The 27,163-nt window shown below is 36.6% G+C and overlaps 1 protein-coding gene across 8 annotated transcripts; it reads left to right on the top strand.

Moving 5' to 3' along the window:
- On the top strand, positions 1-25,857 carry MDM2 (MDM2 proto-oncogene). Of its 8 annotated transcripts, none has more exons than XM_086400061.1 (11): positions 1-346; positions 1,058-1,142; positions 3,746-3,820; positions 5,975-6,108; positions 8,075-8,124; positions 10,746-10,813; positions 10,951-11,047; positions 15,041-15,201; positions 20,854-21,009; positions 21,987-22,064; positions 23,942-25,857. In XM_086400061.1, exons 2-11 carry the CDS (start codon positions 1,062-1,064, stop codon positions 24,515-24,517), a joined length of 1,476 nt encoding a protein of 491 aa, XP_086256187.1. In that variant the 5' UTR covers positions 1-346; positions 1,058-1,061; the 3' UTR covers positions 24,518-25,857. The 8 variants fall into 8 exon arrangements, with proteins under 8 accessions (XP_086256187.1, XP_086256185.1, XP_086256189.1 ...); XM_086400059.1 differs by having other exon boundaries at positions 10,743-10,813; XM_086400063.1 differs by lacking the exon at positions 1-346 and adding an exon at positions 507-920.
- The last annotated feature ends 1,306 nt before the right edge of the window (positions 25,858-27,163 follow it).

Below are 27,163 nucleotides of genomic sequence, written 5' to 3'. Positions count from 1 at the left end.
GGACGGCAGGGGGCGCGCATCCGGCGCACCTCGGCCAGCTCGGCAGGTTTAGGGGCCTATGCGGCCCGGTGTGACTGAAAGGAAAATGGAGCAAGAAGCCTAGTCTGAGGGGTAGCCCTCACCCCTCTGACCGAGGTCCTGCCGTTTTCACCGCCAGGAGCCTCTTTTTTTCTCCGGATCTACTGCGTTCGAGCGCCCCGTCGGCCAGGGCCCTGCGAGTGGAATGGTCGCCGAGGCCTGGGGCGTCGGGCTTCCGCGCGCCCGGTGACGGAAACTGGGGAGCCTCGGGGGACCCCCCCCCCAACTCCGACTCCAGTCGCGGAAAACCCCAGTTAGTGAGCATCAGGTATCGGCGTGGAAGCGCGTGGGCAGTTCGGGGTTTGCTCTGTGACTTGTGTCTCCCGGCTCGCTCTCGGCCCCGCGCGCAGCCTTTAGGTTTTCGTGGTGGGGGGCGCGGGGCACGTGGGTTTGTGGAGATTTTGTTGGTAGGAGGCGAGATTGTCGCCGCCCGGGAGGAGGGCGGGGTCTTAGGGCCGCTCTCCGAGCGGGCGGGGGGTTTGGGAGGGGGCTCCGCGGGCGTCCGGGGTAAAGGTCGTGTGCGCGGGGGCAGCTGCCGAGCTGCGGGCAGGTTCTTGACCCGGAGTCGTAGTAATGACAGGTGCCTGTTCGGTAGCTTCTATTACCCAGGCGTTGAGTCTGGACAAGATTGGGCTGGTTCTGTGGGCAGGTTGACTCAGCTTTTCCTGATGGGCTGGTCAAGTTCGGACACGTTCCGAGTCTGCAGTAGAAGGAGCTAAGCCCTGACTTGTCTCCAGCTGGGGCTATTTAAACATGCCTTTTCCCAGCTGTATTCGCTGGCTGTTTGGGAGAGAGAACCTGTAGTCACCTACGTATATAGCACTTACTTTATGCTGATCCAGGTAAGGACCCACTTGCTAACGGCTTTACTTTTAGTAAAGGCATTATTTGTCTCATTTCTATATGATTTTTGTCTTTTTTAAAAACAGGTGTTTCATTATTTCAAGTTTTTATCGTGTGTTTTTTTTCCTACTCTTAGGCAAATGTGCAATACCAACATGTCTGTGTCTACTGATGGTGCTGTAAGCACCTCACAGATTCCAGCTTCGGAACAAGAGACCCTGGTTGGTATTTTTGTCCCCAGCGTAACTTTAACAAAAAGTTATTTTATGAGGCGATCTGCTAAATTCCATAGATCCTAATTATAGCCTTGCTCTTTTACGTGAAATTGTACTCCATAGCTTAAATTCTGCCACTCAGCTATAACTGTGGAGCAGAAGTTAATTGTAAGCATCATTATTTATTTTCTTAGCTTTTTACCAAACTGAATTTAAAAGTCAGTTTCATTATCTTAAGTATGGATGGTGAAGTTATGGTTTATGTGACTGATTTTTCGATTTTGACCTGTTAGTATTTAACTTTTAAATGGTTTCTGAAAGTCACAAAAATAATTCATGATTGTTGTAAAGATTTTAGACATTATAGAAGAGTATAAAGTAAAAACTGAAAATTCCGGTCTTTTGATCACGCTTACTTTTTAGATCTTTTTGTATGTACATATCCACATATATATTTGTACATGTGAGTTTTAGTTATGTTGTTTGGTTTATTTTGCTAAAATAGGATTTTATGTGTATATATTGGGCAAATAACATCTGTGTCAATAAATAAAATATATAGAATTCTTTAACAGCTGCGTGGTAACCCACAGTGTTTGTATACCATTTTAAAAATTTATGCCTTCAGTGATAGACTTTTTTACATTGTTTTTAGTTTTTGAGTATTACAAATAGCACTTTGTTTATATATCTTAACACAAGTGTTACCTCTCTCTGCCAAAACTGAGTATTATCACTTTATTATTTTGCCATTGTTTTGACAAATTGTATTGTTTAAATTTGTATTTCCCTAATCTTTGGTGAGGTTGGGCATCTTGTCATTTGTTGAATCTGTGTCTTGGGGTTTGCTTGGTCTTAATCTGTATACTTTTCTTTTAGGCTTATTGGTTTTTCTTAATAATTTGTAGCTGTTCTTTGTTTTAAGTGTATTTGATTTTTATCATTTATAAATATTACAAATAACTTTGCTTATGTGGTCTTTAAGTAAAATTTGATTTCTGCTGGCATTTGAATTTCATATCATGCCTTGGAGGAACTCTCCCCTCCCAAGATGATGCAAATACATTGCTGTATTTTCTTCTAGTGCCTTTTCTTTTCTCGTCTAGAATTTTATTTATGTAAGATTAAAGAATGGTATTTTTTATAATAATTTTCTTATTAATGCGTGTCTTTTAAGTCTTAATAAAAAGCTTACGGCTTTTCATTGCAGATTTTTCCTTTTGCATTGTTTTATATAGTTTGAAGTTAATATAACAAAATTTTAGAAAAATACGTTCTCTGGGAGAATTGATTCTTTCAATAACTTGAAAATAAAGCTCATAATGTAAGCACATGGGGAAAAAACACATGATGAGAACAATAAATGATTCAATACTACATTTATTGTGTGTTTAAAATTTTTCAGTTATTAAATAATGTTCTGTTGATGAGCAGGAAACAGGCAATTTTCTTAAACTAGTTTTGATAATTAGATCCCAAACTGGGTTGCTGTCAGATTTCAAAGTTAGATAGGACTGGAGTATACTGAAGGGAGGTGCAGAAGCACCAGCCTGTAGGGGTGGTTGTGTAGCTGTAAAGATTTTGAAGATTTTAATATAGCAACAGATAGGGAGAAAGAACATAAACACGTTACATCCCTGCCCCCTTGCCAGTTATTTTGTCAGTACAACTTGCAGAGCCTCTAGATCAGAGGCAGCAAACTACAGGCTATGAGCCAAATTTGGTCTGCTGCCTAATTTTGTGAATAGTATTATTGAAATGCATCCACATGCATTGGTTGCATATTATTTATGCTTCTGAGTCATACTGTCTGGTGAGAAAAGCTTTAGAATGTTTACTATTGGGCTCTTTAAAGAAAAAAAATGACCCCTCGATCTAGTTGGCTGGCTCTTTCAATACACGTTGTTCTTTGTATTTGTCATTTTTGTGTTTGTGCAATAACCAGCACTGTCTGGTTCATGGCAGAAGCTCAAAAAATGCTTGTCAAGTAGATATGTGGAACGTAGCCAGCTAAAAGTCAGCGTGATACTATAGTAGGAGGAAAATGCTGGCTTGCCATTGAGGGTTGTGAGTTGCAGTGTTCAGATCTGCTCTTAATTATCCTTGTCAGCTTGGTTAAAGTTCCTTAACCTTCACGAACCTAATCTGCAGAAAGAAGAGATTGGTAAAGGGACTCATTGTAAATTACATTTATTTTTTTCTCTCAGATTTTGTCATTTAGCTTACAGTAAGCTCATTTGGGTATTCAGTTTACAGTTGAGCTTGTAAGGTAGTAAGCAGATGATAGAAATTGCTGGAGGAAAAAGAGTAAGTTTCACTGCCTTGGCATGAATGTTGATCACAGCTGATAATACTTCAGTTCCTCTGATTACTTGCATAATAATTCCGTCTCAGTATTTTTTCCCCAAACACAGTCTGCGGTATTCAGTTTACATAGTCTGTTATATTTAGTGAAGACATTATGACTGACTTTTTTGGGTCTAACCTTGTGAGGTTGCGAGACATTGTGTTTGCTACCCTTATTGAAATGCATTATGGATGAGTTTCCTGCAGGGCTTTTGGTTCTGGAATGGTTTAAAAGTATAATAGCAATTCTTTGTTCTTTATAGGTTAGACCAAAGCCATTGCTTTTGAAGTTGTTGAAGTCTGTTGGTGCACAGAAGGACACTTATACTATGAAAGAGGTATGTTGAACTAAGTTTAAAAAAAAAAAGTCTTCCTAGTTACATATAGCCATGGTGAGAAATTGGCCATATAGAGGGATTTTCAGTAGGCAGTGGTATTAAGTATTGTGCTCATTTGGACTATAATTTGAAGTTGAAAATTCAGTTTATACTCGAATTTCATTTCTCAGCTGGGAACCTCAGACAAAGGGAAGCTCTGTAGGAGTTTATTGCCTTTTTGTGCTGTTAACCCACTTGATGCACTGTTGTAAAGACTTTTCAGACTGGTAATTCTGTCTCAGAATCATGTTTTTAAATGGATGAAATAAAATATATAGGATTACAGTGGAAAAATTACATTAAAATACAGTTAACAAAATGGTATACAAGTTTGTGATACATGCTTTTTTATGACCACTTTAATTCAGCAACAGATCTAATAAATTAATTTGAAAGTTGTAAGTATAATTGGTATTTTGAGATGTTTACATCAAGCATAGTATGATTTGAGAAATGCTTGTGATTTTTTTTTTATTGGTGACAAAATCACAGTTATTGTTAATACTTTGTGATTTGTTGCCTGTATTCATAATTGAAGGAAAAGCTAAATTTCAGTTAAAAGGTAGTGAGAATAAAGATAGACAGTTTTTTTTCCACCCAAATTAATGGACCCCCTGAATTCTATCCAAGGATTTGGGCATCCATGGATCCCAGGTTAAGAACTTCTGCACTAGAGATACATGAGTACAGTATACTGATCTTTCTGGGATAGAGGTGAGCTGATTCGTGAACATACATTCTATTTAATGGATACATTTCAATGTGTTGTTCTCTAGCTTTGAATTTGTGTACAAAAGCATGCTTTTCACTGAGAGATTGGGCTGTCTTGGGCAAAATTTGATGTGAATGAAATGTGCCTCTTCCCCATCTCTCACAGTTTATGGGGCTCAGATTACTTTAAAATACTTAAGTACTTTATCTACATCAGGATAGTGGGCAAGAAGAAATTTCAGATCCTTTCCATTTTTAGCCACACCAGAAATTTTCTTACAGGATGTTTTGTGGAAGGAGTCTAGGTTGTCTTCCTTCTTCCTTTCTCACTGTCTACCATTTCTGATCCACAGTCACATACAGCTATTCCTTTAAGTTTGAAACCTGCTTAGCCAGTTAAGTCTATAGATGGTGTTTGCAGGGAAGTATCAAGGTAAATGATGATTTTAGGAATGTTAACTTGGGTCTGACCTTATGTTATTATATAATCAGTTAAGGAAACAAAAAAATATGACTTGTAGCAGATAGAAATAAGGAGAAAACTGATCAAGACCATGATAAAGACTTAAAATGCTTATGTTAGACCGTGTAGAGTGATGTATATGTTGTCTGACACAGTTTCCAGTTGTAGAATCTTTGTTTTGTGGTATGTGGGAGAGTAATGAAAGCTGGTATTGGAGTAGTAGAAAGAAAGAAACACTGGACTAAGAGTCAGAAGACCTGGTCAGTTTTTTTACTTCTCACATGATTTATGAAATATCAGAAGAAAGAGAAAGTACTCGTAAAAGTACATTGTAAACTGTAAAATATTAACCATATATGTATGATTCAGGGTCATTATTTTGGTTACTTACTGTATGCATTATGTTGGTATCTTTGAGGGCTTATTTCATGCATTGAGTTCTCCCCAGCTGTTACATAGATGTAATTAATTGATCATTATCTTGTCTTCCTCATCTGTGATGACCTCAGGTTATTGAGTTATATGGTATCCGGAACTATTTAGTAAATGACTCCAGGTCATTGCTATATTTTAATTGATGTTTTTTTGATTCTGCAGCTTTTTATTGTTATCATTGGTTTTGCATTTTGCTGCCTTTCACTTTCTTCCTAATAAGTAATACCTAGATATCTGGGCAAAGGTGAAGTCTGCCCTCCCCCACCCCTGGCCAAAGACACATTTTAAAGTTTAAGTAAATCAGAAGCAGTGTTTCTACTTCCGTCAAATTAAAAGGAGAACATAAAAGATCAGCTCTTTTCTTTTTTTAAAGAATATAGGATGGTTGTTATTTAGATGTGGTTGTTGGTTGTTTAACCCTCTTCAGATAAATGAGATGTTATTGAGTATATTTGAAACTAATATTTAATTTTCTTTAATGCTCAGAAATCATATTTCTATTTCAGGTTATATTTTATCTTGGCCAGTATATCATGACTAAACGATTATATGATGAAAAACAACAACATATTGTGTATTGTTCAAATGATCTTCTAGGGGATTTGTTTGGAGTCCCAAGCTTCTCTGTGAAGGAACACAGGTAAGTCTTTAGTCTGTAAAATGCCAACTGGGCAAACATTTCAGTTCACCTCTATCTTCACACCATTTTGTCAGAGAAAATTGTTATAATATGTATAAAAGATAACTGAAGTTTAATTTCTCAGTATTACAGCATATTGTTTGAGAACCTGAGTTCTGGAATCTTATAGGCTTGGGTTTAAGACCTAGCTCAGTCATTTACTAGCAGTGAAACTAGGTAAATTGGGTTAAGCCTTAAGTTTCCCCTGAATATGAAGTAGGAATAATATAAATATCCTAGAGGTTATAAGGAAACAGTGTGTAAAAAAAAAATAGTGTTTGGCACATGGAAAGCATTTATTAGCTACAAGTTACTGCATATTAAAAAAAATTATTGTAATCATTTCCAAAGACAATCTTTACATTATCTTGTGGTTAAAGGCTTAAATTTGAGCTCTAGTTACTTTGGAGATCTTTTTCTTTGTCATATACCATTGTGACACTTAATCAGCTGCATTTAACCCAGGTAACATTTCTAGAATTGTTCTACTGGGAATTGAAGACCCTTTTTTCAGTCATTCTTTCTTTACATTTGGAATTCCTTTCATTTGGTTTAGGACAGTTCATCTCTTCGCAGTGTCTTAATTAATGAGATGAATACTTTTCACCTGAAACATTTAACTAGCTTCTGGTATTTAAGGCTCAATAATATTATAGCTAAAAAGATAATTGAATTGGGATATTTATAACTTTAAAACAACTTCACTTAAAAATATATATTCATTATTGTACATTAAGAGCGAAAGCTAAGGACAGGGAAGAAGTGACTATGGTTTGTCACCAAAAGGTATTTTTACTCATCATTTTGATAGTATGCACAGATGTGTTTTAACTATTGGTGAATATACTTTATTTGATTTCATCTTGCTATTAAACTAACATAAGCATCTTTCCATTGACAAACCATTTATGTTTACTACTTTATTTTATACTTGGCCTTGGAATATAAGCTTTAATTTTATAAAATAAATAACTTGATAATTTTGCACTATGTATTAAATTTTGATAATGTTTGGAGCTGTAATTTCTGATACTGAAAGTACAGATTTAAAATTATTTTTGACTTGAAGTCTAATGTGTTAAGGTTAAACACTGGCGAAACTGTTGACTTGGGAATGAGATATGAATACGAATATTGGTTTTTGTGAGTTTAAGGAGCTATATTATTAGTCTCAAGGATGAAAACAATTAGCTGGGATTGGCACTTTCCCCTTAACCTTGAGAATTAGAAATGTCTTGTGACCAATAAATGTTCTCTAAAATTTTTAATTTATTTAAAAAAAGAAGTACCATGACTTCATTGAGTACTGGCATAAGTGAATTGTTTCCTTATGTTCCAGGAGGGCAGAGATTTGTTTTTATTTCCTTCTTTGTTTTCCCCAATTTCTAGAACAGTGACTAGTAGTCAGCCTGTATTAAATGACTGCATACTATTTCATCTTTCAATTTTCAGATCAAGAAAGAAAATCCATTAGATGATTGATCCAAGGTTGATGAAAGTCAAAACTATAAATCAAGTTCCTATGTATTGGGTTTTACATAACCTACTACCTTTTTAAGTCTACTTCTATGCCCAGAGCTAGATAATTTCTGTTTGAAAATAAGAATGTTAACGTGCCTCATGTGTTCATACCAGTGTTTGTGGACTTTTGCCAAAGTCTAAACCATGCATGTTTTAGGAAATGGAGATGGGAAATCTTTGAGCTAGGGAGACCTTAGTGATTATTAAAAATGGCTGTATGTAAATCATTGTGCAACTAATTATTTTGGTGCTTTTTAGTGTCTAGGAGTTTATCAGTACTTGAATATAATAATTTTAAATTTGGGTTGTAATTGATAGTTTATATTAATATATATTTAAAAGTCCTGTTCAGCCCAGTTTAATATATTTTTATTTTAAAATGTACATCTCTCTTTTTCTCTACAAGGAAAATATATACAATGATCTACAGAAATTTGGTAGTAGTCAGTCAGCAAGGTAAGTTAATTTTGAATGCCATAAACCGTATACTGTAAAAATACCTTAAAGACATTTTATGGATGTGCAGACATTTTATAATTGTGATTCTCTTTAAAAGTTGCTCTAATTGTATATTTAATTATAGTAAGGGTATGATAAATTTAATAGGAAGAAATACATATGAACACAAATAACATAATGCTAAGTTCCTTATGCACATTTGCACTATATCCTATTACATAAATTTAAACCTTGGGATGTCAGGTTAGAATTTGTTTGAAAGGTAGATAATTTCAAAAGATTCTGCATGGTAGACATGATCTAACCTTGAAACATGTATTCAAAAACTTTGGGAAGTAATCCAGCTACCTAGGTAGGACCATTTGAATGGAAGGGCCCTTTGCTTGTGTGTTTTTTATAGTAGACAAAGCTTTGTTTACCAGTTTTTCCAGGTGAGTGCCATTTTACTTCCTTTCCTTTAGATGTAGTTCTTAACTGGTTATTTTTGGATTATATAACCCTTTGATAATCTGATGAAAGTGCTAGGTTCTTATTCCGTAAAGATAAACCTAAACACATACAGGTGTGGTTACTGATTTTCATAATATAAATACTCTGACCTTGACCATTTTCAACTACAAACATGGGATTAGGAAGAAATGTACATTTGGCTTGGGAATGCTGGTAGGAGCTGGCTCCAATATACCACAGACTTCTAAGTCTATTTTTGGTCTGTAATTAAGAACTGTTCTCAGAAGCTTGTTTACTTTCCAGAATGAACTGACCACCCCTTTGAGCTCCTATTATTCCGTATTAGATTTTATTGTTATATTACTTTGTTACCCTTACTTGCTTATACATTTATGTCCTATTCAGGTTTGCAATCTGCATCACATAATACAGTGTTTGGTAATAAGGTCTTTTAGTAAATGTGTTGAATTGAATACCTATTCTTCCAGAGTTAGGATTTAAGACCCAGAAAAGGGCATCATCATCTTATCCTAGAACAGAAGTAATTATTAGGCTGGTAACTTGAGATTTTTGTTTTACAGAGCACTTTTTGAAATCAAATGAAGGCAAATAAACAACTATAGTATCTGTTGTAGTATTTTCAGTTTTCTGAATTATTGTCCCTGATGTATTCAATTCATTTAAATAAACCTTTGTTGATTGCTAGGAAAATTGTATTAATGAGGTGGTAACCTGTAGATTACCTATGTTATTTAGATTCTGAGTTTTGTTTCAGGTTTTAGTTTACTTAATTAACTTCAGAACTCCTTTATAATATGGTTCTCAACCTTATTATACTTGGCACTTCCCTTTTATTATGTCTGTTTTATAACATCTCTTACACTAAAACAAAATATAACCTATTCATATGGACAACTTAAAATCAATATAATACCTTTACCTATAATACAAAAGAGAAACTTTTTAATGATAATGCATATCATTTTAAAATGTTAATACTCAGACCTGGCTTCATTGTTAAGGTGAAATGTTTCCAAGGGAGTAATAAAGGGTATTTGATTATGATCTTTGGTGATTGTATATATTTCCATATCTGAAATTTTGACTTGCGTTGTGACAGGTCTATACATCAACATACAAACTAAACCTGCCTACCTGAAAGTTACCCACTTCAGTTCACTATTTTCCCATTCAAATCTGTTTTTCATCTGAAGTTTCTTTCTTGGTGAATGATACGCCACCCATTTATCTACCCAAGATAGAATCTTGGAATCCTTCTTGACTCCTTTCTCCCTTGTCTTATGTATTAGACACCAGGTTTCTGTTGGTTTTTCCCTTTTTTAATTTCTCTGGAATTGGCCTTTTTTCCATGTTTTAGTTTAGGCTTTAATGCTTTTCATGTGTGTAATTGCAGTTGCTAACACTGGTTTCACTGCCCCATTCTCTTCTCTTTCGGCAGAGTGAGTTGTCACTCCTGCTTAAAGTGACTATTTAGGGATTCCTTAATACTCCCTGGCCAAAGTACTTGGTGTGAACTAGCAGATCAATTTTATTTCTTAGATTAAACCTTTTTAATGGTGAGTGGCTGCAGCCGTGCCTTAGGGAGGAATGTGAAATATTAGCTGAGAAGGATGCAGTGATTTGCAGTTGGTGGCATGCATACTGCTTGTTTATCTTTGTGCTGTTTAGCAAGACATGCCGGATCCTTGATGATCCTGCTTACATTCCCATAGTAATGAACTACCTGTAGTTCTACAGCAAACACAGGTAGTTCACGTCTGGATGCTTTTTTCACACAGGGCTCTCAGTCTGAAATAGCCTTTCCCAGTTGTATTTCCACATATTCAACTATGAAACCTTTCCTGATTCTTTGTTACTCAGACCTTGCCTTACTCTGCCAAATAATCATTACTCCATACTCCCATCTTCTCCATTAATTTACTTCTTTTAGTGTGTTTATTGTACTTTATGATGATTCTTATGTATCTTCTATATTAAAATGAATTATCTATTTACATCTCTAGTATCCAGCACAGCATGGCACTTGGGAGACTACAGGTTCAATGTTGGTTGAAAGTTAAACTGTGTAAGGAGTTTGTCCTAGATAGCATCTATTGAGTAGCCCTTCCTTTCTTAGTTTGTGATTCTTTGTTTTTATTTTCTAGCAGAACCATCAGATTCAGGCACATCTGTGAGTGAAAACAGGTGTCACCTTGAAGGTGGGAGTAATCAAAAGGTAATATTGATACGAACTCATTCTACTATGATGTTTTTTTGAAAATTGGGGAAGGTTGTTTAAAACAATGTATTTTTACCTTCCTGATGTTATAAGTTTGTGGGTTTTTTTTGTTTGTTTCTCCCTTGAATGCTTAGGACCTTGTGCAAGAGCTACAGGAAGAGAAACCTTCATCTTCAGATATGGTTTCTAGACCATCTACCTCATCTAGAAGGAGAGCAGTTAGTGAGACAGGTATATATGAATATTTAATTGGCACTTTCAAACTGCTTTTCATTTTTCATTTTTTACTGATACTAGTATGTTTAGACTTAAATTGTGCTTTTTGTGGTTTATGTGAATGAATTTCTGAGGTTCTTATTTTTATATGATTTAGTTGGCTTAAAAATTGTTTTCTTAGCAACATGTTTCTGGTTGACTACAGCAGGCACAGTTTCCTGTGTCCTATATTTTATAGTTGGCTCTCTGCTAGTCAACATAATAGAGGACAAGAATTTAAACTCTGTTTTAGTCATCATTCTTAGTCACCTTTACAGTTAAAGTATTTGTTATTTCTAATAAATAAAACATAGCAATGAGTTTAAAAACAGAAAGTAACATCTTAGAAATGAAGATGAGGTAAAGAAAATAGCTAAGAGCATTTTTAACAGAGAAAAGAGTAGAGGGAGGAGGCTGTTACCCAGTGAAAGTCGTAATAACTAAAACTGTATATTTCAAGTGAAAAAAAGGAATTTAGCAGATCAGTGAAGTAATATAGATAAACTCAGGGTAGAGTTTTGTACATGAGGGCGAAGGGCAGAAAGTGCAGAGGATGTCTTACTAAATACATAGGACTAGAACAAATGGTTAGTTATTTGGGGCCGGGGGTGGGGTGGGGTGAAAATCAAATTACATCTGTACATTATGCCAAAATGAATACTAAATGAGTTTAAAAGATAAATTAAAAATTACAACATACTGAAATTGATTTACTTTTAAAATTCGACTGTTACTATTTCTACTGTATTAAAAGTTTCAAAAAAATCAATAAGAAAAGTATTAAAAATCCGAATTGCAAATTTCATAGTAAATACAAATGACTAATAAATATGAGGAGGGGTAGATTTTAGTGATTTAGCTTTATAGACTACAAAAAAATGCAAAAAAGATGTCTTTTCTGGTCTTTCAAATTAGCAAAGATAATTTTTTTTTACTTCTTGCTAATGTACGTGTTGACACTAATACACCGGTGGTGCATCAGTCAGTATAAATTGGTTGACCTTTGTGAATTATAAAAAGGCTTGGGGTCCTTAAAATTATCATGGTTGACTCCACTTCTAGGAATCTCTCCTAAGGATATAGTCAGAAATTCAAAGATTATATGTAAAGATGTTAATTAAAGCATTATGCATAGTTGAAAACATACACGATGCCAGAGAATGTCATCACTCTAGTCCAGGCCATTGTCATCTCTTACCTGGACCACTGCAGCAGCTTCTGATTTTCTGTTTCTAGTTAACTGCTGCTTCTGTCCTTTACCATAGTACCAAAAGGGATCATAAAAGGTAAACTGGATTGTGGTATGCCAGATCCCCTTTAGCTATTTTGAAGCTATTAACCTTCAAATAAAACCCACACTTTTACATTGGTTTGCAAGGCCTGATCTATTTTTATCCTGGTTTTTGGCCTTTTTCCCCACCTTCAGTGTGTTTCAGCTACATTGATTGTTTGGTTCTCAAACAAGTCAAAATTCTTTTTCTTCTGTTTCAGCCTTGCAAGACCAACTCCTCGTTTTTCAATTTTTGCTTAATTATTACTTTCTCAGAGAGGCTGCCTCTAACCACCCAGAAAAGTAGATCCCTTTTTGTTACTCTTTTCCTTGGTACCCTGCTTTTTTCCTTCATACCACTCATTATAGCTTGTTTTGGTTGCCTTGATGTTTGAATGTAAACCTCCTCTGGTGGTAAGGATGATGGCTGACTTCACTTTTACACCCACTGCCTAGCACTGTGCCAGACAGAAGCCAGTGCTCAGATTTGTGGACTAAATAGTTCAGTTATGATGAACATACATTATGGACACCATATTCTGAGGCATTAAAAATAATGTAAAAAAATATTTAAGAGAAAACAGCTCCTGGCGGTCATTTTTTAGTGGTTCTGCAGTTTTTTTTTAGTGGTGAGGAGTTGATGCTTTCATTGCTAGGGCCTGGGTTGGATCACTGGTTGGGAAACTGACATTCTGCAAGCCATGCAGTGCAGCAAAAAAAAAAAATTAGAAAACAGTCCCAAATTATACGTACAGTGTGATAAAGGTATGTTTAAGAAGAAATAAATTTTTTAAATGACAGCTGGAAAATTACTAAAGTGTTAATAGTAGTTATCTCAGTAGTTATATTATAGATGATTTACTTTTAAATTTCTATTTCTTAAGAGACTTCTATAATAAGTAATATAATACTTTGATAATCAGAAAAAGCCCCAAAGGTTATTTTTTAATAGAGTTAAAAAAATATTCTGGACTTTGAAAAAATATGCATCAACAGCATGGTTTTACCCTTCTAGTCCACATCTTTCAGTCAAGGTCACCTTTTCTAATAGTATAAACATGATTAAGAACTTATATCAGAAACTTTGATCTTAGAGGATATAAATGTGTTTTGGGAATTCAGAGGAAGAAAAGATTACTTCTGACCAGGAAGGTCAAGAGAGGGAAATGGAATGAGCAGAGGTGTGAGTTGTACCTGTTTCAGGCATACAGATTAGGATTATGTTTTATTAAATCTCATAACCCTTTTGGGTACTTAACATGTAAGGCTGCAGTGAGCACCCTTGCACATATGTTTATAAATGATTGTGTAGGTATTTATCTACGATCGAAAAACTGCCTATAAAATGTTACATTGTTTTGGATTTTTACCAGTAGTGTATAAAAAGTCCTTTCTCCCAAGTCTCTTGACACTCTTTCTCATTTTGGTTTTTGTCATTCTCATGGGTGGAAAATGGTATCTCATTTCAGTTTGCATTTCTTTGATCACTAGAAGATAAGTCATTTTTTCATATTTATTAGTCATTTGTATTTTATGAATTGAACTGTCCTTTGACTTTTTAAAAATCTTGTCTTTTACTTGATTGGCAGGAGGACTTTGTGTAAATGGATATTAACCATTTTCTAATATATATTGCAGTTCTTTTTTAGTTTGACAATGCCTTTTCACTTTTATTTATTGTATTTTATATTGTTATTAAGTTTTAATTAACATAACCTAATCTTGATAATCTTTTTCTTGAGGCCTTTGTAGTGTTACATTATACTTTCCCACCCTTCCCATTCTTATATAAAAATAGTTGGATGGTTTTGTTCTTTGTGTTTGGTTTTTTAATCCACTTGGAATTTATTTTTATGTCTGATATGAGGTAGGACTCTCATTTATATTCCTGACAGATTTGGTAACATTCTGAGTTTAAGTTAGAGATAATTTCTTATTTAAAATAAAATGGATCAGGAACTTTCTTGGTGGTCCAATGATTAAAACTATGAGCTTCCATTGTGGGGAGTACAGGTTCGATTCCTAGTCAAGGAACTAAGGTTGTGCGTGCCACCTGGCCCAATAAATAAATAAGCCACATGGCCAAATAAATAATAAATGGATCAATTTTGCTAATTATGATTCCTGTTAAAAATACTGAGTACTAAGGAAACCGAACATTAAGAATACCTTCTAAGTAAATTAAATAATTTTGAAATCTTTTAAAGTTTGACAGAAAAATCCTGACTTGTTAGTAAAAACTCTAGATGGATTAAATTAATTGTGACTGGATAAAGTTCTGAAGTGAAGTGAAAGTGAACTCTCTCAGTCATGTCGAACTCTGCGACCCCATGGACTGTAGCCTACCAGGCTCCTCTGTCCATGGGATTTTCCAGGCAATAGTACTGGAGTGGATTGCCATTTCCTTCTCCAGGGGATCTTCCCGACCCAGGGATCGAACCCGGGTCTCCCACATTGTAGACAGACGCTTAACGGTCTGAGCCACCAGGGAAGTCCTGAAACAAGCTTTAAAAGTTTTTTAAAAATGTAATGTTCTGCCATCAGTTGGACAGATCAGTAAAAGTGTTGACTTTTGAAGCATTCATTATTTTTCTGTTTAATTTCATTGAAACAGTTTTAGTACAGATGTAACTTAAGACAGCTCAATTTTTAAATAAATTACAGTATAGCAATTTAATTGTTTTTCTTTACATATTCAGAAGAAAATTCAGATGAATTACCTGGTGAACGACAGAGAAAGCGCCACAAATCTGATAATATTTCCCTTTCCTTTGATGAAAGCCTTGCTCTGTGTGTAATAAGGGAGATATGTTGTGAAAGAAGCAGTAGCAGTGAATCGACAGGAACTCCATCAAATCCGGTAATCCTCTAAAGTCTAGTTCTGGCATTCCTAATAGGCATTCAGACAGAATATACGTGTATGATGTATGATTGGTGCTATACACTTGGTAAATTTTTTTTCTTTCAAATGAAACTATGGATCTTCCTATGCAATATTGCTCTTTACAGCGTCGAGTCTTGCTTCTATCACCAGTCCCATTCACAACTGGGTGTTGTTTTTGCTTTGGCTCCATCCCTTCATTCCTTCTGGAGTTATTTCTCCACTAATCTCCAGTAGCATATTGGGCACCTTCATCTATTTCTGCTTTAATGACTATGCCAAAGCCTTTGACTGTGTGGATCACAATAAACTGTGGAAAATTCTGAAAGAGATGGGAATACCAGACCACCCACCTGACCTGCCTCTTGAGAAACCTATATGCAGGTCAGGAAGCAACAGTTAGAACTGGACATGGAACAACAGACTGGTTCCAAATAGGAGAAGTACGTCAAGACTGTATATTGTCACCCTGCTTATTTAACTTATATGTAGAATACATCATGAGAAACGCTGGGCTGGAGGAAGTACAAGCTGGAATCAAGATTGCTGGGAGAAATATCAGTAACCTCAGATATGCAGATGACACCACCCTTATGGCAGAAAGTGAAGAAGAACTAAAGAGCCTCTTGATGAAAGTGAAAGAGAGTGAAAAAGTTGGCTTAAAGCTCAACATTCAGAAAACTAATATCATGGCATCCGCTCCCATCACTTCATGGCAGATAGATGGGGAAACAATGGAAACAGTGTCAGACTTCATTTTTTGGGGCTCCAAAATCACTGCAGATGGTGATTGCAGCCATGAAATTAAAAGATGCTTACTCCTTGGAAGGAAAGCTATGACCAACCTAGACAACATATTAAAAAGCAGAGACATTACTTTGCCAACAAAGGTCTGTCTAGTCAAGGTTATGGTTTTTCCTGTGGTCATGTATAGATGTGAGAGTTGGACTATAAAGAAAGCTGAGTGCTGAAGAATTGATGCTTTTGAACTGTGGTGTTGGAGAAGACTTGTGAGAGTCCCTTGGACTGCAAGGAGATCCAACCAGTCCATCCTAAAGATCAGTCCTGGGTGTTCATTGGAAGGACTGGTGTTAAGGCTGAAACTCCAATACTTTGGCCACCTGATGTGAAGAGCTGACTCATTAGAAAAGACCCTGATGCTGGGAAAGATTGAGGGCAGGAGGAGAAGGGGACGACAGAGGATGAGATGGTTGGATGGCATGATGGACATGGGTTTGGGTGGACTCCGGGAGTTGGTGATGGACAGGGAGGCCTGGCGTGCTGCGGTTCATGGGGTTGCAAAGAGTTGGACACGACTGAGTGACTGAACTGAACTGATAGATCTTCCCTACTCCTAACCCAGGTTTGGCGAAAAGGGTGGAAGATAATGGAGTCGCACTGGAGTGTGTTGGTAAAATTCGTACCAGTGTTTAGTTACTAATGTCACCCTACATACTGGAGAATCTTTGTGAGCCACTGCACCAAAGATAATCTTAGAATTCTAAACAATTTTGTCTTGAATATTTATAGTAAAAACACCTTATTACAGCTCTCAGCTGTAATCTGATCTTCACATTTTCCATATATAGGTCTAGACATCAGGGAAAGTATTTACTAAGGCCATGAAATATTTGTATATTATTGCATGGATGATGGGAAAATATCAGTGCTTTTTGATTACTGATAGAATAATTCCAAAGTATTAGCCAGCATTAATGTTTTTAAGATACCACTGAAGGGAGGTTTGTAAAGAAGTTTTTGCCAACAAGAACACTTAAATGGAATATTTTCTTGTCATATTTGTCTTTAAAATTGGAATCTTTATTTGTGATATGGCAATGTCTCATGGCCATTCTGTATATTAGTGATTGTTTTATAGTTTTCTAGAATATGTAAAGGAATGAACCAATTATGATAGTAACTATGTTCTTTTTATGTATTCTTGTTACTTTATTATCTTTGCATTTTTTTCTTCTAAAGCAGGGATTTTATTGATAGAGATGCACCCTCTAGATGTAACATTTAATAGAGCTGTTACTTGTGTAGGCCACTAGATGGCATGTTGAGCTCTCCTCCAAGAGCAAGTTCTTCATTCAGTAGATATTTGTGCCTTTTCTGTGCCAGGTTCCTTTTGGCAGTAATGATACAGTAGTAGTCGAGGTAGATATGATCCTTAGCCTCATTGGGAGATAGATCATCAGCAATCAAACAAATAATTTAAATAGTCAACAAATGCTGTGAGGGGAAAAATATTTGCTCTCAAGAACAAATATGTGTGATTTAAAAATTGAATCCACCCTGGTAGCTCAGATGGTAAAGCATCTGCCTACAACGCAGAAGACTGGGTTCGATCCCTGGGTCGGGAAGATTCCCTGGAGAAGGAAATGGCAGCCCACTCCAGTATTCATGCCTGGAAAAACCCATGGACCGAGGAACCTGGTAGGCTACAGTCCATGGGGTCGCAAAGTCGGACACGACTGAGCGACTTTACTCACTTAAATTAAACTGATGTGTCACAAACTTCATGTTTGGATAGTTTTAAAAGGCAATGCCAAAGAATGCGCAAACTACCGCACAATTGCACTCATCTCACAGGCTAGTAAAGTAATGCTCAAAATTCTCCAAGCCAGGCTTCAGCAATATGTGCACTGTGAACTTCCTGATGTTCAAGCTGGTTTTAGAAAAGGCAGAGGAACCAGAGACCAAATTGCCAACATCCGCTGGATCATGGAAAAAGCAAGAGAGTTCCAGAAAAACATCTATTTCTGCTTTATTGACTACTCCAAAGCCTTTGACTGTGTGGATCACAATAAACCGTGGAAAATTCTGAAAGAGATGGGAATACCAGACCACCTACCTGACCTGCCTCTTGAGAAACCTATATGCAGGTCAGGAAGCAACAGTTAGAACTGGACATGGAACAACAGACTGGTTCCAAATGGGAAAAGGAGTACGTCAAGGCTGTATATTGTCACCCTGCTTATTTAACTTATATGCAGAGTACATCATGAGAAACGCTGGACTGGAAGAAACACAAGCTGGAATCAAGATTGCCAGGAGAAATATCAATAACCTCAGATATGCAGATGATACCACCCTTATGGCAGAAAGTGAAGAGGAACTGAAAAGCCTCTTGATGAAAGTGAAAGTGGAGAGTGAAAAAGTTGGCTTAAAGCTCAACATTCAGAACACGAAGATCATGGCATCCGGTCCTGTCACTTCATGGGAAATAGATGGAGAAACAGTGGAAACAGTGTCAGACTTTATTTTTCTGGGCTCCAAAATCACTGCAGATGGTGACTGCAGCCATGAAATTAGAAGATGCTTACTCCTTGGAAGGGAAGTTATGACCAACCTAGATAGCATATTCAAAAGCAGAGACATTACTTTGCCAACAAAGGTTCGTCTAGTCAAGGCTATGGTTTTTCCAGTGGTCATGTATGGATGTGAGAGTTGGACTGTGAAGATGGCTGAGCACGGAAGAATTGATGCTTTTGAAGTGTGGTATTGGAGAAGACTCTCCAGAGTCCCTTGGACTGCAAGGAGATCCAACCAGTCCATTCTGAAGGAGATCAGCCCTGGAATTTCTTTGGAAGGACTGATGCTAAAGCTGAATCTCCAGTACTTTGGCCACCTCATGCAAAGAGTTGACTCATTGGAAAAGACTCTGATGCTGGGAGGGATTGGGGGCAAGAGGAGAAGGGGACGACAGAAGATGAGATGGCTGGATGGCATCACTGACTTGATGGATGTGAGTCTGAGTGAACTCCGGGAGTTGGTGATGGACAGGGAGGCCTGGCATGCTGCGATTCATGGGGTCGCAAAGACTCGGACACAACGGAGCAACTGATCTGATCTGATTCCTTACAGATGGTTTTAATACAATAACTATGCCCCATTTAAACTTACAGTCTTTGTTAAAGTTGTTTCAGAATTCTAGCTAAGTGATATTAAAAGTTTTTGTTCATTCTACCTGAAATACTGCCTTGTAACCAAAGCAGTGTAGAGGGTATTTTTTTGTTGTTGTTAGTCCTATTCTGTGTTCTTTTCTAAAAATCCTCTTTATTAAAATAAAATTCTTTTGTTTTTCAGGTGAAGTCCCAAGTTGTGAAAGCTTTTGGTTGGGTTGATTTTTTTTTTTTTTTTTCCCTTCTTCATTTTAGCTCATCTCATTCTAGGCTCTATACTAGGCAATTACCACATTTTGTCACCTCAGTAGCCTCAAACTCCATTTATAGATGGGAAACTAAGATTTGGGGGCTTCAAATAACTTTAGATCACATAACTAATAATTGTCATAATCGAAATTCAGAAAAACAGATTTTAATATTTTTTCAGATCAAGGCTGTCTGATGCTTTCTAAATACACAGTGTTTAAAAATTTCTAGGTTTTCTTTTTTGAACATCAGGTGAAACTTTTGAGAACTACTTTAAATTTTGCTCTCTTCAGAGAACCCCCTAGGTCAGCATGGGCCAACTTTTTCTGTGAAAGGATGGATAGTTACTGTATTCTGATTTGACTTATGATTTTAGTGTGATTGTTAATAGAGCCCCCCCCCTTTTTTTTAGGAATTAGAACTGCGATTTGAATGTTATTTCTACTATTTTCCTAACATCATGATTTAAAAATATTTTAGTCTTTTGACCTTAGTGGTTATAAAATAATATACCTTGTTTTTATAAATGATTAAATATTAGTGATCATTTAATCCAAACTCATGGTTCATGGATGAAATCATTGTGGCCTTTACAAACTGAATTTGTCTAAGCTTAAAGGCACTTAGTGGCAAGTCTAAAATAAGATTGTATGTATCCTGACTACTAGACCAAAGTACTTTTTCTGTTTCTAGCCTTCTGCTTTATGTATGTTCTTACCCTTAGCCACTGATGGCAAATATTACAGGACTGAAGGTCTTAGTTTCTTATACTGTTAATCAGAGTTTTAAAATAGGAATCACATGAGCAGATACAAAATTTTTAAAATAAATTTAAAAAATTATATATGAAAGCTCTTCCAAAGAAATTCTCAAAGTTCATTAAATATAAATCATAATTGTATGTGTTATAACTACTAGCATCAAGATATAAAGATGATTAGATATTGTCTTAACTCTTAAAGTATGTGTAATTCAGATAAATATGCATGCAAAATTATGTTTTGTATATTGTGTGTGAAAATAGTATGAGTAGCACAGATATTAAAGGTGGGAGTGTTTTTTAGTTATGGTATTGACGAAGCCTTTGGCAAAAAAGAATGAGCAGGATTTGAAAACTCAAGTTACTCCAGTTAGGGAGGAATTGTGTGTGTGGAAGTTGAAGTTTGGTTTAGAAAACAATCTGGATCTGGCTAATTTTTCATATTTAGTGAAGGGGAAGCAGGGTGTTTAGTTGGAGAAAATATGAAAATGTTAATATGGATGTTACTGTATGTACCTTGAATGCCAAGGGAATTTGGCCTTTTTCTTAAATGGAGTTTTGAACAGAGAAAATATTTATATAGTCATAACTCAGAAGCTTAACCTAGTGTCCATGTGTAGAATGGGACTGAGGGGAAATTAGGTGCACAGGGTGAGTTAAGAAGCTGTTACAAGTAATGTCTATTAAGTCATCTTTTTTTGCCCCTGATTTTAGGATCTGGATGCTGGTGTAAGTGAACATTCAGGTGATTGGTTGGATCAGGATTCAGTTTCAGATCAATTCAGTGTAGAATTTGAAGTTGAGTCTCTTGATTCAGAAGATTATAGCCTCAGCGAAGAAGGACAAGAACTCTCGGATGAAGATGATGAGGTAGTTTTTTTCTTTTCTCTGATTATATTCTAAAATTCTTATATACATTCCATATTCATTAACTGAGGTTGAAATAATGTTATCAGATTTCATATCACAATTTTTGGCTCTTAATTTATTCAAACTAGAATATTGGTTTGTGGACTTGAGGCTTTGTAATTCCTTGTTGTCTTATTTATATTTTTAAAAACACGGTGGCAAGAAGTCAGCAGGCCTTAATGAGCATTATAATAGTCTGCTCATTTTAAAATTAATCCAGTTCTCCTCTTTTCACTGTTAATTTACTTTTTATAAAAAGCATACAATTAAAGTCACATAGTACCACCAGATCTGTTTCCTAGAAATGACCAGCTTGGACATTTCTAGCTATCTCACTATTATTTAATACCTGCATATTTATAAAACAAAACTGCTCGTATTGAACTTTTTACTTTATTCATTTTAAACATCCTCTGTGTTGACTTTCTACAGTCGTGGGTGAGGATTTTATTGTCCTCTATTTCTCTCCCTTTGTAGTCACTCATTCCGTGTGACCTTTGTCTCAGATTTCTCACATATAGCACAGTTGGACCGCGGGTTCCACATCTGCAGATGCAACTCAGTGCAGCTTGGAAATAAGTTTCAAAATGCCAAACTTGAATTTGCTGTGAGCCATCAACTGTTTACATAGCATTCATGTTGCATTTACAACTTATTACATAATATTTACATTATATTAAGTATTATAAACAATCTAGAAATGATTGAAATATAGAGAAGTATGTACATAGGTTGTATGCAAATACTGTGCAGTCTTAACACAAGGGACTTAGGTATCTGCAGATTTAGGTATCCTCAGGGGGTCCTGGAACCAGTCTCCCCACAGATACATAGGGACGACTGTAGTACATATTGTTTGTTTAGGACTTAACACTGACAGGTCTTACTGTTTGAAGAAGAAAGGTGATGAATGGATGCTAATGTTTTGTTTGTTTTAGGTGTATCGAGTTACTGTGTATCAGGCAGGCGAGAGTGATACAGATTCATTTGAAGAAGATCCTGAAATTTCCTTAGCTGTAGGTATACATTTATTTTTTTCAAGGAATCAAAAAAATAGCATTGAGATCAAGATTAAAAAAATATATCTAGTCTCCTACTTCTTGACATGAGATAATTTTTATAAAGTTAAAATTGTGAAGTTTTAATGACTTTAATAAGTATTTTTGTTCTTTTATTGGGTTGGAATCTGCTGCTACTCTTTTTAGGTTTTTTTTGTGCTGGAATTTGAACTTTTAAAGAACTGTATTATGGAAGATTTTGAGTGTATATAGCATAGAGAATAGTACAGTGTATCTCCTTTGTACTTATCATTCAGTTCTAACATTTACCAACATTTTGCCAGTCTTACCAAATATAAATATTTTCATATTAATTTGTATTAGAAAATATAGGATTTTCTATTAAATTTGGACTTAAACATTTACATTATGCCTCAGAGTTCTTGAGGTATTGAATGTGTGTTTTTTAAATTAAATATTGTTTAATTTTTGTTTTTAATATTGCCTTTTATTTAGGTAGGAAATCACTTTTTTCTCTTTTCTGAGATAGAAACAATTATTATCCAGTTAAAGCAAAAGAGAAATTGTAAAACTATAGTATAGGAAAATACTATACTATATTAGAAAATAATTCAAATAACTAACTGACTCATTTGATGTCAGGTTGAATTAAATATTTTAGACATAGGTCTTACAATTTATTTGAACTCTTGAAGCACTTTCCTCCACTGAGTGTGTGTGCTCAGTCATGTCTGACTCTTTGCGACCACACCTGCCAGGCTCCTCTGTCCATGGGATTTCCTAGGCAAGAATACTGGAGTGGGTTGCCGTTTCCTTCCTCCCACATTACAAGACTTCTGTCTTTGGTTTTATCATTTAGTAGAGCCCTGCTTTTACAACTTGAAAGAACCAGTGTGGGAGGTTGCATTTTGGCTAGTGACAAGGATGGCAGAGTTTAGCTGGTGGTGATTGCCGAGAACGTTTAGCATTTCCTTTGTGGGTGAAATTAGGGAATACCCATTTGAACCCTGGTTTTATAGAACTTCTAAAAGAGATTTAGTCAATGGCAAACTGGATAATAGTTTTGTCTAGATTGATTTGGTGAACTCTGGGCAAGGTATCAGATCTGAGCTTTTAAGGAGTAGAGTGGATACAGGCCTCTACAGAGAAGATCCCATAGCATAGCACTTGGATTAAACCAAAGGAGGTGGTGCAGTGGTAAAGAATCTGCCTGCCAGTGCAGGAGACGCAAGAGATGTGGGTTCAATCCCTGGATTGGTAAGATCCCCTGGAGTAGGAAATGGCAACTTGCTCTAGTATTCTTGCCTGGAAAACTCCATGGCCAGAGGAGTCTGGTGGGCTACATACAGTCCATGGTGTCACAGTGAGTTGGACACGACTGAGCACACACAAACTGTATATCCATTTCTTAGGGCTTCCCAGGTGGCTCCTGCCAGTGCAAGAGATGTGAGATTGATCCCTGGGTCAGGAATATCCCCTGGAAGAGGAAATGGCAACCCACTCCAGTATTCTTGCCTTGAAAATGCCATGGACAGAGGAGCCTGATGGGCAATAGTCCATGGGGTTGCAGAGTCGGACACGACTGAGCACACACACACTGAACGAACCAACCGTATCTGTAACTTTATAGGTACATGTTAAGGTCATGGTGAATACATTTTTCATTTTAGAATTTTTCAGTGTAGTTTGGCTGGAAAAAATAGGTATTTACCAGATCATGTTTGAGAAAATATATTGTTTTATATAAAACATGAAATGCTGAAATTTGAGTTGTATGATAAAACATTTTGCCTTAGACATAGTGAACAAGTTGCTAGCATTGCTGGATTGGTTATTGAAGGGTTATAGAAGCTAACTCTCTTGTTTCCTTGAAGGACTATTGGAAGTGTACTTCATGCAATGAAATGAATCCTCCCCTTCCACCTCACTGCAACAGATGTTGGGCCCTTCGTGAAAATTGGCTTCCTGAAGATAAAGGAAAAGATAAAGGGAATATGTCTGAGAAAGCCAAACTAGGAGACTCGATGCAGGAAGACGAGGGCTTTGATGTCCCTGACTGTAAGAAATCTACCGTCAGTGATTCCAGAGAATCATGTGTTGAAGAAAATGATGATAAAATCACACAAGCCTCTCTGTCTCAAGAAAGTGAGGACTATTCTCAGCCATCGACTTCTAATAGCATCATTTATAGTAGCCAAGAAGATGTCAAAGAGTTTGAGAGAGAAGAAACACAAGACAAAGAAGAAAGTATGGAGTCTAGTTTTCCTCTTAATGCCATTGAACCTTGTGTGATTTGCCAGGGTCGACCTAAAAATGGTTGCATCGTCCATGGCAAAACAGGACATCTTATGGCATGCTTCACATGTGCAAAGAAGTTAAAAAAAAGGAATAAGCCCTGTCCAGTATGTAGGCAACCAATTCAAATGATTGTACTAACTTATTTCCCCTAGTTGAACTACCTGTAAAAACAGAATTATATATTATAAGCCTAAAAATTTAGACATGAAATTTATTTTTATTTTTTTTAGGTGTATCAAAGCAAGATAATACCTTACATGTAGATTTCTCCCAATAGCGATTATTCCTTTTAGGAAAATGCCTATTCTGTTGCTATTTTATATTTGGCTTTCAGTGTAATTTAGATTGGATTTAGTACCTTTCATGTAAAAAAAAAAGTTCCTGTGAAAGATGTAATATTTAAATTTTAGATACTCTTAAACCTTGGCGAAATAATTTGGGCTAGCAAACCAGACTGTGGGATATCTACCATGCGAAAAGCCAGCCCTAACCTAAGACACCGCCAGCCCGCGCACGGAACAAAGGACTAAACAGAGGTAGCCGGCTGCAAACCTTCCCCCTCTGGTGACAGGCAGCCAGAGCCGGAAGGGGGCAATCGCAGCCCCAGAGAGACATTATCTATAAAACTGGCTTCTTTGCTAACTAAAACTTATTGGGGGTCTGGACGGTCAACATCTGCCTGAGAAGGTGCGCCGGTTTTACACCCAGATAACCAAGTGGCGGGGAGGCGATAAGTCGCAGCATTGGCGCTCTCCAAACACCTCATCACCTGAGCTGCTCGGACCTGGGAAGAGCACAAAACGCAGCCCCAACTGAGTCTGCGCCTCTGAGGACTACCTGAGTGCCTGAACCTGAGCGGCTTGGACCTGGGAGGTGCATGCAACCCAGGGCCAGCCTCGGATTGTTCCCGGCAGAACAACCTAGAGCCTGAGCAGTGTGGGCAGGGAGGCTACACGCGCCGTGAGCGGGGGCAGACCCAGTGTGGCTGAGGCACTGCGAGCGCACGCCAGTGTCATTTGTTTGCAGCATCCCTCCCTCCCTCCCCATAGCGCGACTGAACAAAGAGAAGAAATACAGCTCCACCCACCAGAACACCGACACAAGCTTCCCTAACCAGGAAACCTTGACAAGCCACCTCTACATACCCACACACAGCGAGGAAACGCCACAATAAAGAGAACTCCACAAACTGCCAGAATACAGAAAGGACTCCCAAACTCAGCAATTTAAACAAGATGAAGAGACAGAGGAATACCCAGCAGATAAAGGAACAGGATAAATGCCCACCAAACCAAACAAAAGAGGAAGAGATAGGGAATCTACCTGATAAAGAATTCCAAATAATGATAGTGAAATTGATCCAAAATCTTGAAATTAAAATGGAATCACAGATAAATAGCCTGGAGACAAGGATTGAGAAGATGCAAGAAAGGTTTAACAAGGACCTAGAAGAAATAAAAAAGAGTCAATATATAATGAATAATGCAATAAATGAAATTAAAAACACTCTGGAGCCAACAAATAGTAGAATAACAGAGGCAGAAGATAGGATTAGTGAATTAGAAGATAGAATGGTAGAAATAAATGAATCAGAGAGGATAAAAGAAAAACGAATTAAAAGAAATGAGGACAATCTCAGAGACCTCCAGGACAATATTAAACGCTACAACATTCGAATCATAGGGGTTCCAGAAGAAGAAGACAAAAAGAAAGACCATGAGAAAATACTTGAGGAGATAATAGTTGAAAACTTCCCTAAAATGGGGAAGGAAATAATCACCCAAGTCCAAGAAACCCAGAGAGTCCCAAACAGGATAAACCCAAGGAGAAACACCCCAAGACACATATTACTCAAATTAACAAAGATCAAACACAAAGAACAAATATTAAAAGCAGCAAGGGAAAAACAACAAATAACACACAAGGGAATTCCCATAAGGATAACAGCTGATCTTTCAATAGAAACTCTTCAAGCCAGGAGGGAATGGCAAGACATACTTAAAATGATGAAAGAAAATAACCTACAGCCCAGATTATTGTACCCAGCAAGGATCTCATTCAAGTATGAAGGAGAAATCAAAAGCTTTTCAGACAAGCAAAAGCTGAGAGAATTCTGCACCACCAAACCAGCTCTCCAACAAATACTAAAGGATATTATCTAGACAGGAAACACAAAAATGGTGTATAAACTCGAACCCAAAACAATAAAGTAAATGGCAACGGGATCATACTTATTAGTAATTACCTTAAACGTAAATGGGTTGAATGCCCCAACCAAAAGACAAAGACTGGCTGAATGGATACAAAAACAAGACCCCTACATATGTTGTCTACAAGAGACCCACCTCAAAACAGGGGACACATACAGACTGAAAGTGAAGGGCTGGAAAAAGATTTTCCATGCAAATTGGGACCAAAAGAAAGCAGGAGTCACAATACTCGTATCAGATAAATTAGACTTTAAAACAAAGGCTGTGAAAAGAGACAAAGAAGGTCACTACATAATGATCAAAGGATCAATCCAAGAAGATATAACAATTATAAATATATATCCACCCAACATGGGAGCACCGCAGTATGTAAGACAAATCCTAACAAGTATGAAAGGAGAAATTAACAATAACACAATAATAGTGGGAGACTTTAATACCCCACTCACACTTATGGATAGATTAACTAAACAGAAAATTAACAAGGAAAAAAAAAAAAAAACATGTATCTATAAAGCTCACTAAAGCAAAGCACAGTAAAATGAGGTATGGCAATAAAAGGCGTTAAATTTATCAAATAAAAAAGTG

This window comes from Bos grunniens, chromosome 5 (assembly GCF_055505025.1).
Source record: "Bos grunniens cultivar Pamir isolate PY7600 chromosome 5, Bosgru_T2T1.0, whole genome shotgun sequence".
Taxonomy (NCBI): Eukaryota; Metazoa; Chordata; class Mammalia; order Artiodactyla; family Bovidae; genus Bos; species Bos grunniens.
Note: the sequence above shows the minus strand (reverse complement) of the source record. Positions and strands in the feature narration are given on the sequence as shown.